Raw genomic sequence first — 13,538 nt, 5'->3', positions numbered from 1 at the left:
ACGGCTGTAGAACTTTCAGTGCGTAATTGTCTGGCTCCAAGGCAGAGTGACTTGCCAAGAACAATTCATGTTGCCCACAAGGCAACAAAAGCAACAAGGGTAAAGGCAGAGATGAGCCCCTTTTTGTCCTTTATATTATATCAGTCAACTGGCATTAGAATTGATCTGGCAGTCATCCACCCTTAATCTCAGCACTGCACAGTCTAGATTCAAAAATCGTATGATCAGTCACATGAGGCTTTGGTGGGACATCTAGACACAAATCATAACAACCTTTGAGATTTGTTTCACTTTGGATTGATAGTACTCATAATAATTAAAGAAAGATTCAAAGTTAAATTATTGTTTAATGGATAGGAGATTTAGTGTTTATTGAAGACAGATCTCCTTCCTTAGTTTATTCATTGGGTAGATGTATCAGGTAAAATACTTCAGGCTGCAAGTAACAAACCATCCAGATATTAATATGAGAAAGTTCTTATCTGATCAAATAAGGATGAATGTGATGATTTTCTTATTTAACACTAAAGTATCTGGCTCTTACCTCTCTGCCTTATCATCCCCAACAAATCAGCAGTTCTTTGTATGGCAATTGCAAGATGTTTGTCATTTCTATTCTGAAAGAAAGAAATATGATGTGATCCTGTTAATCTTTTAAAATTTATTTAATAGACTTAATTATTTTAAGAGTAGTTGTAGGTTTAAAGTAAAGCAGGAAGTATAAAATTCCCTTATATCGCCCGTTTTTCCTATTAATGTTTTGCATTAATGATATATTTTTTAAAATTGATAAACCAATATTACTGTAATATTATTAACTGAAGGCCATAAATTATGTTAGGGTTCACTGTTTTTGTTGTGCATTTCTAAGGGGTTTTGGTAAATACATGATGTCACCTGCCCACTAATAGAATGCCATACTGAATGATGCAGCTCCAGATATCTTAAGTGCTTCATGTAGGCTTCCCTACACTCCTTCTTGATCCCTGGAAACCACTGATATATTTATTGTCTTTGTGGTTTTTCCCTTTCAAGAATATTCCATATTTTGAACCATGCATAAAGTTACCTTTTCAGACTTCATTCATTCACTTAGCTATATTTGTTTCTCTCACTTCTTTTTGTGGGCTTTTTAGTAATTTCTTTTTATTGCTGAATAAGGCTCCTTTGTGTAACTATACCATAGCGTACCTATCTATTTCACCTGTTGGAAGATATCTTCACAATTAGAATAAAGCCTGTAATACACACTTTTGTACAAAGATTTTACATGGACATGTTCTCAACTCATTTGAGTAAATATGTTTGGAGCACAATTGATGGATTGCATGCTGTTTAACTTTGTATGACACTGCCAGATTTTTTCCTAAGTGGCTGTACCACTTCAAATATCTTTTTTTTATTAACAATTCATTAATCTTTTTTTTGCCAAATCCCGAGAAGCAACCAAAACTGTCTCAGAGTTGCTTGGTTAGGCAGGCATTGCTTTCCCCTTTCCTAGCCCTCCTTTTTTTCTGCCAGCCCAGCTGTGTACTCACTCCCTCATTTCCTCCCTCTCTTTTTTTCCCTCTCTCCCTCTATGCTTTCCTCCTCCTCTCTCTCTCTACCTACCAGCCCAACTTACCATTCTGTGTAGGTTTATTGTAGAAAGTAAAGGGTTTTTAGATTCTGTGCTCAACAGTCACCTTTGTCTTAATATCTCATTGTTGAGACATAATAGGAAACACCCAAAAGAGGAAATGTTTATTTTAGTTCACAGTTTGTAGATGTTTCCTTCCATATTTAGTTGGCTTTAAGGGTGGCTTGGCAGAAGGGATAGGAAAGGGATTTATATTCTCAGCAGGAAGCAGAGAGTAAACAAGGGAGGGAGGAAGGAGACAGAACCTCCAGGCCATGCCATCAACAAAACCTACCACCTCCAACCAGACTTTACCTCCTAATATCACATTCAGCTACAGGCTCATCAGTGGGCTAATCCATTGTCTTGTGTGCTCATCAGTGATCCAGTCACCTGCTAAAGACCCCACCTATGACTGAACTGGGCTTTTGGAATACATCTAGGTAACAAACGTAGTAACCTCTACCTTTCAACCTTGGATCATAGAAACATGTTCCAAAATTTAGCCAGTGCTTCTAAAGTTGTGGTATTGGATGAAAAAACTAATTGCTGGAAATTAAAAAATTAGCTTGTTTAATTGTTACACATTTATCATCACTGACATGGAATTAGGAGGTTATTAGACATTTGTCTACTTCTAGTGTTGGCTCTCCTTTTAATGAGCTGTGTGTTCTTGAGCAGCTCTCCTGTTTTGCCGGGCCTCAGTGCCTTCAGCCATAAAATAAAGAGGTGAGATTGAATAACCTCTAAAGTCTCTTTTACTGATGATTGTATCAATCTGTGATTTGTTGCAACATAAAAAGAATTTCTGAGTAGCAAAAATACATCAGGTCCTAAAGGATTAAGATTTTGGAGAGCTGTGATCTGTTTTTCTCACTGCTGTGAAGAACTTTATTACCCTCTTTAATTGCCCTCAGCCAAGGTTAATTAAGTGTGTTTAAATTTCTCATACTGTACAGTGTGTAACTCTGTATTCTTTGCTGAAGAATTTATTATTTTCCCTCGCCATCTCTGATCAATGGCTGTCAGCATGCCTTTTAGAGGTCAGTAGCTTCTTTTCTGCACTTGACTGGCAGGTGGCACTTTTGAATACTGCCCACTTTGCTTTCCATCCAGCTGGGAGTGTCTCTTAGTTCTTGGTGGGGTGCAGAGAGAAGATCAAGTAAAGCAAGTGTTCCCTTTCAGACTGACATCAATCTTGGTTATTCATCTTCCTTGTTAACAAATGGATAAAGAAGATATAATTAAGAAAATTATTATGCTCCTTCCTTGTTGCTTGAAACCTACCCCTTTGTCACTTCTGCTCTTTCATTTTGCTGTTGTTCACTCCTTGGTGGCAAGAATGATAGAAAGGTTCCTTTTCTCTTTTGTCAGACTGTTTTCCTACCTTTGTAACACTTAAGGTTTGAAATGGAATCCAATTATTTTACCTGATTATTTTTCATTTTTGTGTTTATTATTTTGGTTTTTAGCGACTGCTTTTTAGCATGAATTTTGTCTCTGAGCTTCGAAAAACTGTTTTTAGTTAGGTATGAATGAACACTTGATAGCTTGGTATTTTCAAGAGCATTTTATGAGGGGAAGATGGCAGATTAAAAACTAGCAGCCACTTGGAAACGGCATTTTTAAGGACATTTAGGGAGATCACAAATATGCTTTGCTTTGATGTTATTATTCAGCATTATTTCCATTAATGCTTTTGTACTAGTATTTGAGCTGGGGGAGTGAGAAAGGCAAGAATTCTCCCTTGAGGAGCTAATATGTCTGTGGTGTTACTTAGTAGTCATTGATGGGTTTTAAACTGGAAAATAACAAAAATAAGAATGACCAAAGGATACTATTGGTACTGAGCGTGTAGGAATCCCGTCAAAGGATGGTGCTAGTGTAAAGGCAAAGGCAGGTTGAGGCAACTCAGAGTTGTACCAGTTGAAATGAAGAATAAGTAAAAGATACAAATACTGTCATAGAGGAGTATTAGCCAGAAATGTTGTCTATAAATCAAGGTCCGGGGCTGTTGTCTCTAGCCCTGTTATGGTTAACCCAAAATGTCAAGATTTGGAATACCAGGGAGTATCTCATATACCAAGAGAAGGCCTTTTTAACACTTTTTGGAGTGCGACCCTAGATACCACCTGTGCTGTTGCTCCCTGGTCACTTATTTACCCTGTCTCTCACTGCAGATTTGAATCATCGTCCCATGCTATCAGTATGAGTGCCTATTTGCGAGAGCAGAGAAGAGAGCTCTACAGTCGGAGTGGAGAACTTCAAGGTAGGTGATTGGACTTCTTTGAACAAATTAATTTCTAGAGGAAGAGCATATTAAGTTTGTGGTTTGCATGTACCGAATTTTTTCTAGAAACAAACATTTAAAGAGTTTCTGTTCTGTTTCTTCTATAATTTTCTGGCATGTACTGCCAAGGATCTAAAAAAACATTACTGTGGCCAGAGGGCTTTATACATGCTATGTTTTAAGTGAAATTTTGAGCAAAAAAAGGTAAGGCCAGGCTCTTCTTGTTTAGTTAGCAGCTAGTTCTAGTCAGGATGTAGCACAATGCGTCTTTTCTGTGATGGCTACTATCACTCTTCTTTTCATTATTATTTTTGACACCTTTTAAGAGTATGGCAAGTATAAATGAAATTTGGAAAAAGGCAAATAAAACATCTGGCATTGTTTAAAGGGAATAAAGATGGCTCTGTATAGTGTGGTATCAAGTATCCCCAAAATTATGTTGATTGGACAACACATCTTCTTTATCCATTTATTGATTGATAGATATTTGGGCTGTTTCCAAGCAGTACCACTATACACATAGGTGTGCATAATATCACAGGGACATAATGCTTTCAGTTCTTTTGGGAAGATGCCGAGAAGGGGACTAGCTAGGTTAAAAGGAACCTCTAGAGATTTTTCTCTTTTTTTGAGGACTCTCCACATTGACTTTCATAATGGATGGCCACAAAGTATGGAAGGAAATGATGCTGCATAGAACACAGTTCTTACAGGAGCTGAAATTGTACTTGAAATATCATTTGGGGGTATAAAATTATCTAGGGTTTGTGTAAGTGCCTTATTTAGTGCCCTGCTTTGTATTTCTTTTCAGAGTTGCCTGAAGAAATAGTTCAAATTGGCCTCCATTATTTTTTTCCACCTGACTTCTATTGTATTAAATTCCTTTACTGGTGATAAAACCGACTTCCTCCCTTGTTCTCTTCCTCTCTCTCTCTTCTTCCATCTTTCCTTCCTTTCTTTGAATCCTTGTCATATCATTCTAAAATTCTTTAAAATTAATTTATTAGTATATTATACACACACACACACACACACACACACACACACACACTCATCATAGAGAATTTGTACCTGTACATAATATATCTTTCTTTTTCCTCTAATCCCTTTCCCTCCCTTCAGCTCTCCCCACCTTGAAATTTACAAAAGCAGTTTCCATTTTTTCCTCCTGTACTCTTTCTCCTCTTTCTGTTGTGTCAGTAAAAAAATTAATCTTTTAAATAAAAAAATTAATAAATATCATAACGAGCCTTTTTAGTTTTACGTCATGATTGAGTAGGAAATACAGAGTTCCTACAGAGCTGAGTTCCCCTCCTTCCCTGCCCTACACTTCTGTTGACATCCTGCTCTGTAGTGAAGCTTTTCCTTTACTACTTTAAGATGAAAAGTTAGGACACATACTCACAACAACAGTCAACACAGGCTGTCACTCGCTCAGATACAAGCCTTATCAACCTTTTTTGTTAGACAATACAAATGAACACTTTATTCCTGGTATATCACCCTCCCACCAACAACACCTCCACCACCAAAAAAACAGAAACAAAAACACTGTGTTGCTGCCATTAGAACAATTTGTAGTGCTTTTTCCGTGGTCCCTCATCTCTCAAGAGCCAGTGGAGCATAGTGTGGCAATACAGCGTAGGAGGTTCTAGGCACAGTTGGTCTATGTTTAAAAACTTACAACTGTGCAGCCTTGATTAAGGTATGTGGCCTCTGTCCTCTTTTATATTTTTTTTAAAAATAATAGTACCTACCCCATGAGGTGGTAGTGCAAGTTAGAAGAGTTAAGCTGTATATGGTTTTTAAATAAGTATCTAACATACAATGAATGTAATATCTTCCTTCTCCTTGAATGTTTAGAGTTTTCACATTCATTGTTTTTGTCTTTTATTCATCTACATCATACTCAGCTTTCTAAGTCAAATTTAAAGGTCATTTATTCTGACAATTTTCTTTGCTGGCTACTCTGCTCCCCAGCATACCACAAACACATGTACACTGGTTTGTGTAGTCCTGCCATATCTTTATGTTCCCTTCCTGAGTACTTTACATATTAATCGTGGGTGCAATCTTGTTTGTGTTTGTCATAAAATTATATGGTCCATGAGTGAAATTGTATTTTAATAATATTTTAATTCTTGTGCTTTGCATAATGCTGCATACAGTAAATGTTCATTAAATGTTAGTTGATTCAGTCAGAGAAAGAATGAGGACAGTCACTGTGCAAAGTATGTAGAAAGATCACTGAGGAGAAGAAGAGGTGAGCTTGTTATCAGCCATCATCAGCCTCCTAGGTTTCCATGTGTTTTGAAGTTTAAGGAGAAGTACAGGCTATGCATATGGTTTGTTCTCTTTAGTCACACTATCCATAAGCTTTATGAAAAAGGGCAGTTGCTCCTGAGCGGTCTAGCCCCTGAGGAAACTTCTATATGTATTTTAAAAAACACTTTAAAATTCAAGTTACAGAGAAGTTTTATTTGAGGGTGGTATAGAAGCCCTATAACTTTCCCATCTTTCAAGAGGTTCATTCAAATGTGGAACTTTTAAGTGTCAGTCTTTTGCATTTATAGTGTGTGGCAAGACAGGAAAAGTATCTCTGGTCATAAGTGAAAAAGCAGTCTTGAAACACATCATGTTCATAATAATCATTAAAAATATTTCACTTGAGCTGACATCTCATGCGGTTGGTGAGAAAATGAATCAGCTGACTAGATTTTGTAAAAGTCTGATGGCATTTATTCAGGAGCAGAAGTTTCTCTGAGTTTCTCTTTTATCATTTCAGCAGGAAAAAGGCAGGAAATCACACCTATTTTCCATTAAAAACGGCCATCCTTTTTTAGTTGTTCCATTAATCTGACACATCCAAGAACCACAGTGTGATCTGCATTTCAGCTTACCCTTGAAAAGGCATAATTGAATAGTTCTGTCAAATTGTAAGAGACTGGCAGAAGATTTTTGTCTATTCTCAACACCAAATACCTACAGGCTTCGCTTCCCAGTGGTTTGGTTCATGGGGGTCAATTTTTCTTTCTGTTGCATGGGAGCAACAGAAATAATCTACCATAGAGAACATCAAAGTAGCATTAAAAAGTTCAAATTTTAAAAAGTTAAGTTCCTGTTAATATCTTCAGTTTATCCTGTAATTAAAAATATTACTCAGCCTAACAATGCACAAGGGACAGTGTAATGTAAAAATAAGATTTCTTTGGTATTATCAACCCATCTCAGTTGGCTCTAACTGTTGTGGTACAGATGGTTCATTATATAGTCTGCCTTTGGCAATTCAGCTGAGGAGGTGGGGGTGCTACTTCAAAGTGTGTGAGATAACAGGTGGAAATCTAGCTTGTGTATGTGTACATTAATCATCGACTTCCTGTTGTTTTGAGCCACTCTTGCTTCATTGTATTGCTTACTTAGACTGCAGTGCTGTAGGCGAAGAAAGGGGTTTAATGAGCAGTTAGCTTGACTATAACTTCTCAGATTTAATTTTCAATGCTTTGGGAGAATAAGGTAACTGATGAGCTCCTTATCTCATGAGGATAAAAAAACCGTCAAAATAATTCTGCTCATAACCAAAATAAACTCTTAGGCTAATCAATCTGTGCCTCAAATTTCTCAAATGAAAACATGGAGTCATTTTCGATGTTTAGGGGCATATTGTGAATAGTAAGCTAGAAGTTTAAACATCGGGAAATTAGAATGATGATTTTGATTTAAAGTAAAATAGTCCTTTTAAAAATTACCATTGTTGCAGTAGAAGGATTACCTCTTCTTTCTTGCCTCTGATTTTCTCCTTAACTTCAATCAACTTAGTTGACGCTCCTTGAGGTTCCCAGAGACTGCCATCCTGGTGGATTCTACTTTTCTGGATTCTTCTCACTTTGCTTTTAACCCACTATTTTCTTTTTCATGTTTCTCCTGAGTCTAGCTAGGTAACATAGTGTTTTTCCTGGAACTTATTCTGTGTTTGCTCTGAAACTCTCCTGACATGCCTGGAGCCTTGCATTAGTTAATGCCTATGCACACAGCACCTCTAGATCTGTGTCTCCTATTGAAATTTCATTATTGTTTCCTGACCTCTTCTTATGTCTACCTCTACATTCTGCAATCTTTTATTGTGACAGTTAAGAAATTTTCTTATAATACATTTTTTTAAAAAACATTTTTTGGTACCAGGGATCGAACTCATAACTTTGCACTTACCAGGCAAGTAGTTGAGCCGCTGAGCTAAATCCCCGGCCCCATAATACTTTTCCTAATATGCACATATATTATTTACTTGTTAATATGTTGATTTTCTACACTTCCCTTTCACCCAAATGCAAGTCTTATTCACTGATACACACCAGTGCCATAATGCTGGGGTCTTAAAAAAGTATGTGATAGGGAATTGGGGTTGCCTGCATTTAATCCCAATATATTTGATGAAGAAAATCCTCTATATTTCCTTATTTGTAGGTAGAAGCTTTCTTATTTGAGAAGCCCTAGTGGAAGCTTTAATAAACAGAGTAGGAGTCATATGATACATCTTCTCTGATTTATAAAGGTAAAACTCATGAACAGGCAGAGTTTATTAACAGACATTGATTGGAGTAAAAATGTATACTGTTTTGATTACAGTTCTTTTTTGTCGTGGGGCTACTTAGTACTCCTGTTTGTACTCAGTGATACTGTCTTTAGAGTGCCATTTTTATTCTGTTTAATCAATAGCATTTCGGTAGCCCTAATATTAACATATTCTATAAAGCTCCAACCACTTGAGAATTGACTTTCCTAAAAGGATTTGCTTTACATAGTAAATATGAAAGTTCTGGCATCAGAGAAAACTGGGCTCTTTACTGGCCTGACCTGAATTTTCTGAGTTTTCCTCTCTAATGGGTTGCTGAGGATTGGAGCTGTGAATACTTAATGATATTGTATGTAATTAATCTGTCTGGAGGTGCCTTGCCTTAAGGTATGACAATATTTGAGATAGATTAACTGTAGGTTTTCCTTTTCATAAAATGGTTTATAATAGAACTCTCTTAAATAGCAAGCTGTTTCATAGTATTTAAAGCAAAATTTAACGTACACATGCATTTTTAGGGACATTTTGGCTGAAGTGAGTTGTGCTGTTTAGAGCAGCAATTTTATAGTCATATCACACATTTGTTACACATCCTTAAGTATAAGAAACACTTGTACAATTTTATGTCCTGAAATTTGATTAGAAAATTCTTTTGAGTATTTTAAATTTTACTTAATGATATTGTTAATAATTATATAACAATGTGCAGGGAACTTGAAAAGTGCATTTTTTTCTGAAAATTGCATGTAATTATTTCAAAAATAACTTAATTTTCATAGTTATCTTTTCTGTTTTAGAGTATAGTATATAAAAATTGATTCTCTTTTTGTATATTCATCGTCTTGCTTTTTTAAAAAGAATTTTTTTAACTTACATTTAAGATTTGTCTTATAACTATCTTGGAAATTTACAAATGTGAAGTTTTCATCTGTTCCTAAGAAATATATTTCCTTCTTGTCATGCATTATTTTAAATCATTTAAGAAATAAAAGTATTTTTGTGCCAAATTTATTATTATGTGTAGTGCCTGTTAGCCTCAATCTATGTGATACAGAATTTTATTTTACTTAAAAATGTTATTCATTTGTGGATTTAGTTTATATAAAATGGAATCATTTTTTGAAAAACTAGTCCATATAGTATCCTATCTTCTGGATAAATCATGCTAGTTCAGCCATGTAGAAAATCTTGGAATACATTTGAAAATGGATCTTGAAGGCCCAAAATTGCCATTGCTCTTGAAATAAAATATTTAGTCAATGTGCAGAACCACTTGGTGATCTAGAACCTCACAAAGATTCTATTCATTTATACAGTTATGAGAAGAGAGAATACAGTGTATTTTAGTTTTAAAAGTGGTACATATCAGTATATATTATACCTCAATTATAAGGCATTTGGCAAAAAATCAAATGTATGAGAAAATACCATTTCTAACATGTTACAGAGAACTTTAAAAGTCATATCTCATTTTTTAATCATTCAGTTCACATTAAATTTTCAGTAAGTTAAAAATAACATTTTGGCTATTTACTTGTACTTTATTTTTATTTTTTGATAAATTACATATTGTTATCTTAGAAGTAGTTGTTCAAGTTACAAAATCAAAGCATAAAAATTGGACAGTCAAAGACAGTATAAACTATTCTGTGTGATAAACTAACAAAAATTTAGTACGTTAGAACTGCAGAAATTATATTTTTAGTAAATATAATAGTTTATATAATGCTACCCATTCCAAGTTGAGGACATATAGGAAGTAGAGACAACCACAATAATTCATGGCATACAGTGAAGAAAGTCATTAGTAGGAACTGATGAAAGTGCTAACTTACAGTTTTCAGTGTCTCAATGAGGCACAGTTTACATGAAAATTTTATATTTTAAATGTGAAGTTTAGCTCCTTCAGGAATAGTGTTAGTGGAAATTAACCTTATTTGAATAACTTATCAAATTTCAAAAGAAATTCATGTACTCATGCATGTAGTATGCTTACAAAACAAAACAAAACATTTCAGGGATACAATGTTTTAGAACCAATAACTTAGTACTTTCAAATTTGCTTTTTACTTGTAGAACTCTTCTCAGTGTGGTTTCATAGTTCTGTATGGAAAACAGATTAAAGTGAGGGTAGTTTGACAAAGAGAATTGGGGGTAAGGGCCCCATCTGTCCAGACCACCACTCCCTCTGCTCTTTCTCCACCCCTTCTGTGGACTCTGAAAGACACCCTTATCAGGGGCTCGGGATTTAGCTCAGCGGCATAAGAGCCTGCCTTGCAAGCAGGCAGTTGTGAGTTCGATCCCCGGTACTGATAAAAAGGAAAAAAACACACACACACACACACACACACACACACAAGAAAAAAAAAAAAAAAAAAAGAAAAGAAAAGAAAGACAGACATCCTTATCAAACACTGTAGACGGAGAAGCAGATCCCTGTACAGGTATAAAATTGATACAGAAAAGAGCCGATGTTATAGTTTCCTGGGAAAAGGAGACCAATCAATATAGATGGTGAGCTATTGATTATATAGATGAAAAGAGGAATTTGATTTGAAACTCATGTCATTCAGTAAAATGCATTTTAATGCATTGAGAACTCAAATTGATAGGCAAAATCTATTCAGAAGAATTTTTATAGCAGCTTTGTTTTAATAGCAAAAATCTAGAAGTATTCAAATACTCATAATGGGAAAAAAGATGTACAAATTATATTAGAACCATACAGTAGAGTACCATGTGATAAAAGCGAGTGAACTGTACTTATACAACGACTTGGTTGAATCTCAATATTAGGCATATGAGAAAAAATATATAATATCTTACTCCATTTGTATAAAGATCAGAAGCAGGGAGAACTGAATAGTATGCTAGATAGGCATACATATTGCATAAATAAATATGCAGTAAGTAAGTTAAGGAGCATAAGTATAAAACTCTTAAAGAGATCACTTTTGGAGAGGATGATAGAGGAGCATATAGGGATTCAAAGATAAGAATCAATTTTCTCTTTAGCTGTTTTACTATTTAAAAAAAAACTAAAATACTTTTGTGTATTTTATACATCTTATTCAAAATGAAGGTACAAACAGGTCATTTTTGAGAACAAAGTCTTTAAGACTGCAGAGATAAAACCATGTTTGTGGTTTAATATTCCCATTTGGAAGTCCAGACCAAATTTGGAATTTTCTGTGACAGCAGGACAGGTACTTTAGTTTGTGCCATCCCACTGAAATTCCTGGCCTATGCTAAAGCTGTGAATTGTCCCTAAATTCATACTGCTGTAGTTCATGTGAAGAGAACTATGGTTTGATGAATCCTTCCTGACTTCTCCCTCATCCTCTGGCTTGGAACTTGGAGTTAGCAGGCACTCTGCTTTTGCTTCATATTTTTGTTGGTACTCATACTTATTGATCCTGTATAAGTTATTATGTGTTTACTCGTGCTGGACATTTCCCTATACCCTCAAGATATAATAATAAAGAATAAACTAAAAATAGAGACTATTTACTCAATGATAACTCTCCTGTATTTATTACAGTGATGCATATATTCCCTTATTTATAGTACCATAACTAATAAAAACTGAAATTTGTTTGTTTTTTGAGACAAAGTCTTGCTCTTTAGTCCTGGCTGGTCTTGAACTCACTATGTAGCTCAGGCTGAACTCAAACTCCTGTTGATCCTCCTCCTTCAGCCTCCTGAGTACTGGGATTACAGGCATGTGCCACCACTCTTAACAAAAGCTGAATGTTGAAGCAGCCTATATGCCCATCGACAGAGTAATTCTCAGCTATAAAGAGCTATAAAGAGAGATAAATTTTAGTCATTCATGGAAAAATATGTACTCATTGAGACTATAATGCAAGTGAAATAAATTAGACTCAAGATGTTAAATATCATGAGGTTTTTCTTAGTTGAGAAATTCAAAGTATAAATAAATTAGGAGCAGAAAAGAAGACAGAAAATAGGAGACTGGAAGCTAGGCTTTGTGGACATGGGAGGGGTTCTGGGGTTGGGAAATAACGCATGGAAGAGAGGGAAAGTTACAGAGATGAAGATGTGATATGTTTATGTATTAATTACCCAGGATAAATATATTTTTATGTATCAAAACATATGCTAATCAAAAGGAAAGAAAAATGAACAAAATAAAATTTTGATTTTGACGTATAAGAGAAAAGAAAGGGACTCTGAATGTATTGCAGAGTGTAACGTTTGCCTCCCAACGTTGTTTTCTGTTTCTTCCATGTTCATAGAGTCCCTGATTTTAAGCTAGACACACAGTCACCTAAAATATTAATGTTTTCAAATTTTGCTTATAGCCCACCATGCACATATAATTTCATTTTGTTCAATGAAGTGTGAGTAGAAGTAATGTCTGTAATTTAAGATCCTGCTCTTGGAGGAAAGGAAGGGCTTGTCTTCCTTCCCATCCTAGCACATGTGTGAAGACATGCTTATAAATGAAATGTGGTATTGAGCTATTTTAGAATATGCATGTGAGACTGGGGTGGTAGATCAACAGCACACAAAAGGTGCAGTTTCTGACATTGTGCAGTGCCATACATCTCTTCCTGCTCCAGAGCCATGCTGTCCCAGACTTCTGTAAAAGAGATAAATGAACTCTAATTTGTGAAGTCTCCAGGTCTTTGATTTTTTTGTTACATGTAGCTCTACTTGCAACCTATTTAATTCCATACACAAATAATGATGTTAGCTCTGTGATCCATACTGCGATGGAGTTGTGTATAACCTCTGTATGCTCTGTGTAACATAAAAGCGATGTACTTGCAAGTGCTGACATGAATTTAAGACTTAAGGTAGGTTGTAATAGATGAAAACCAGCCTTCCAGACAAACAAGAGGCACAGATTTCAGGCCCTATATACAGAATAGACGCATGTACGAAAGTATGAGAGTATAGGCTGTTCTCTTTGCAATTTTGTTTTAGAATATTAGTTAACTTTTTCTGTGAGTTAAGGAATTTTCTTTATATGTGATAGACCTCTGCGATTGATCTGTTACTTTGAAGAACTTGAGATGATAGAAGGAACACCA

General features: G+C 35.3%; 1 protein-coding gene across 2 annotated transcripts in view; it reads left to right on the top strand.

Annotated features, from left to right (window-relative positions):
• Positions 1–13,538, top strand: part of Exoc4 (exocyst complex component 4) — a 722,212-nt gene that overhangs the window by 199,462 nt on the left and 509,212 nt on the right. For both annotated transcript variants that reach the window (XR_010044694.1, XM_003467878.5), the window contains exon 9: positions 3,799–3,887. Coding sequence is in view for 1 of the 2 variants with exons in the window: in XM_003467878.5 (XP_003467926.2) it covers positions 3,799–3,887 (89 nt within the window). In the remaining variant the exon portion in view is untranslated. The remainder of the gene's footprint in view (positions 1–3,798; positions 3,888–13,538) is intronic.

Source organism: Cavia porcellus, unplaced genomic scaffold (genome assembly GCF_034190915.1).
Source record: "Cavia porcellus strain 051 isolate PalLab524CR breed Dunkin Hartley unplaced genomic scaffold, mCavPor4.1 scaffold_2, whole genome shotgun sequence".
Taxonomy (NCBI): domain Eukaryota; kingdom Metazoa; phylum Chordata; class Mammalia; order Rodentia; family Caviidae; genus Cavia; species Cavia porcellus.
Note: the sequence above shows the minus strand (reverse complement) of the source record. Positions and strands in the feature narration are given on the sequence as shown.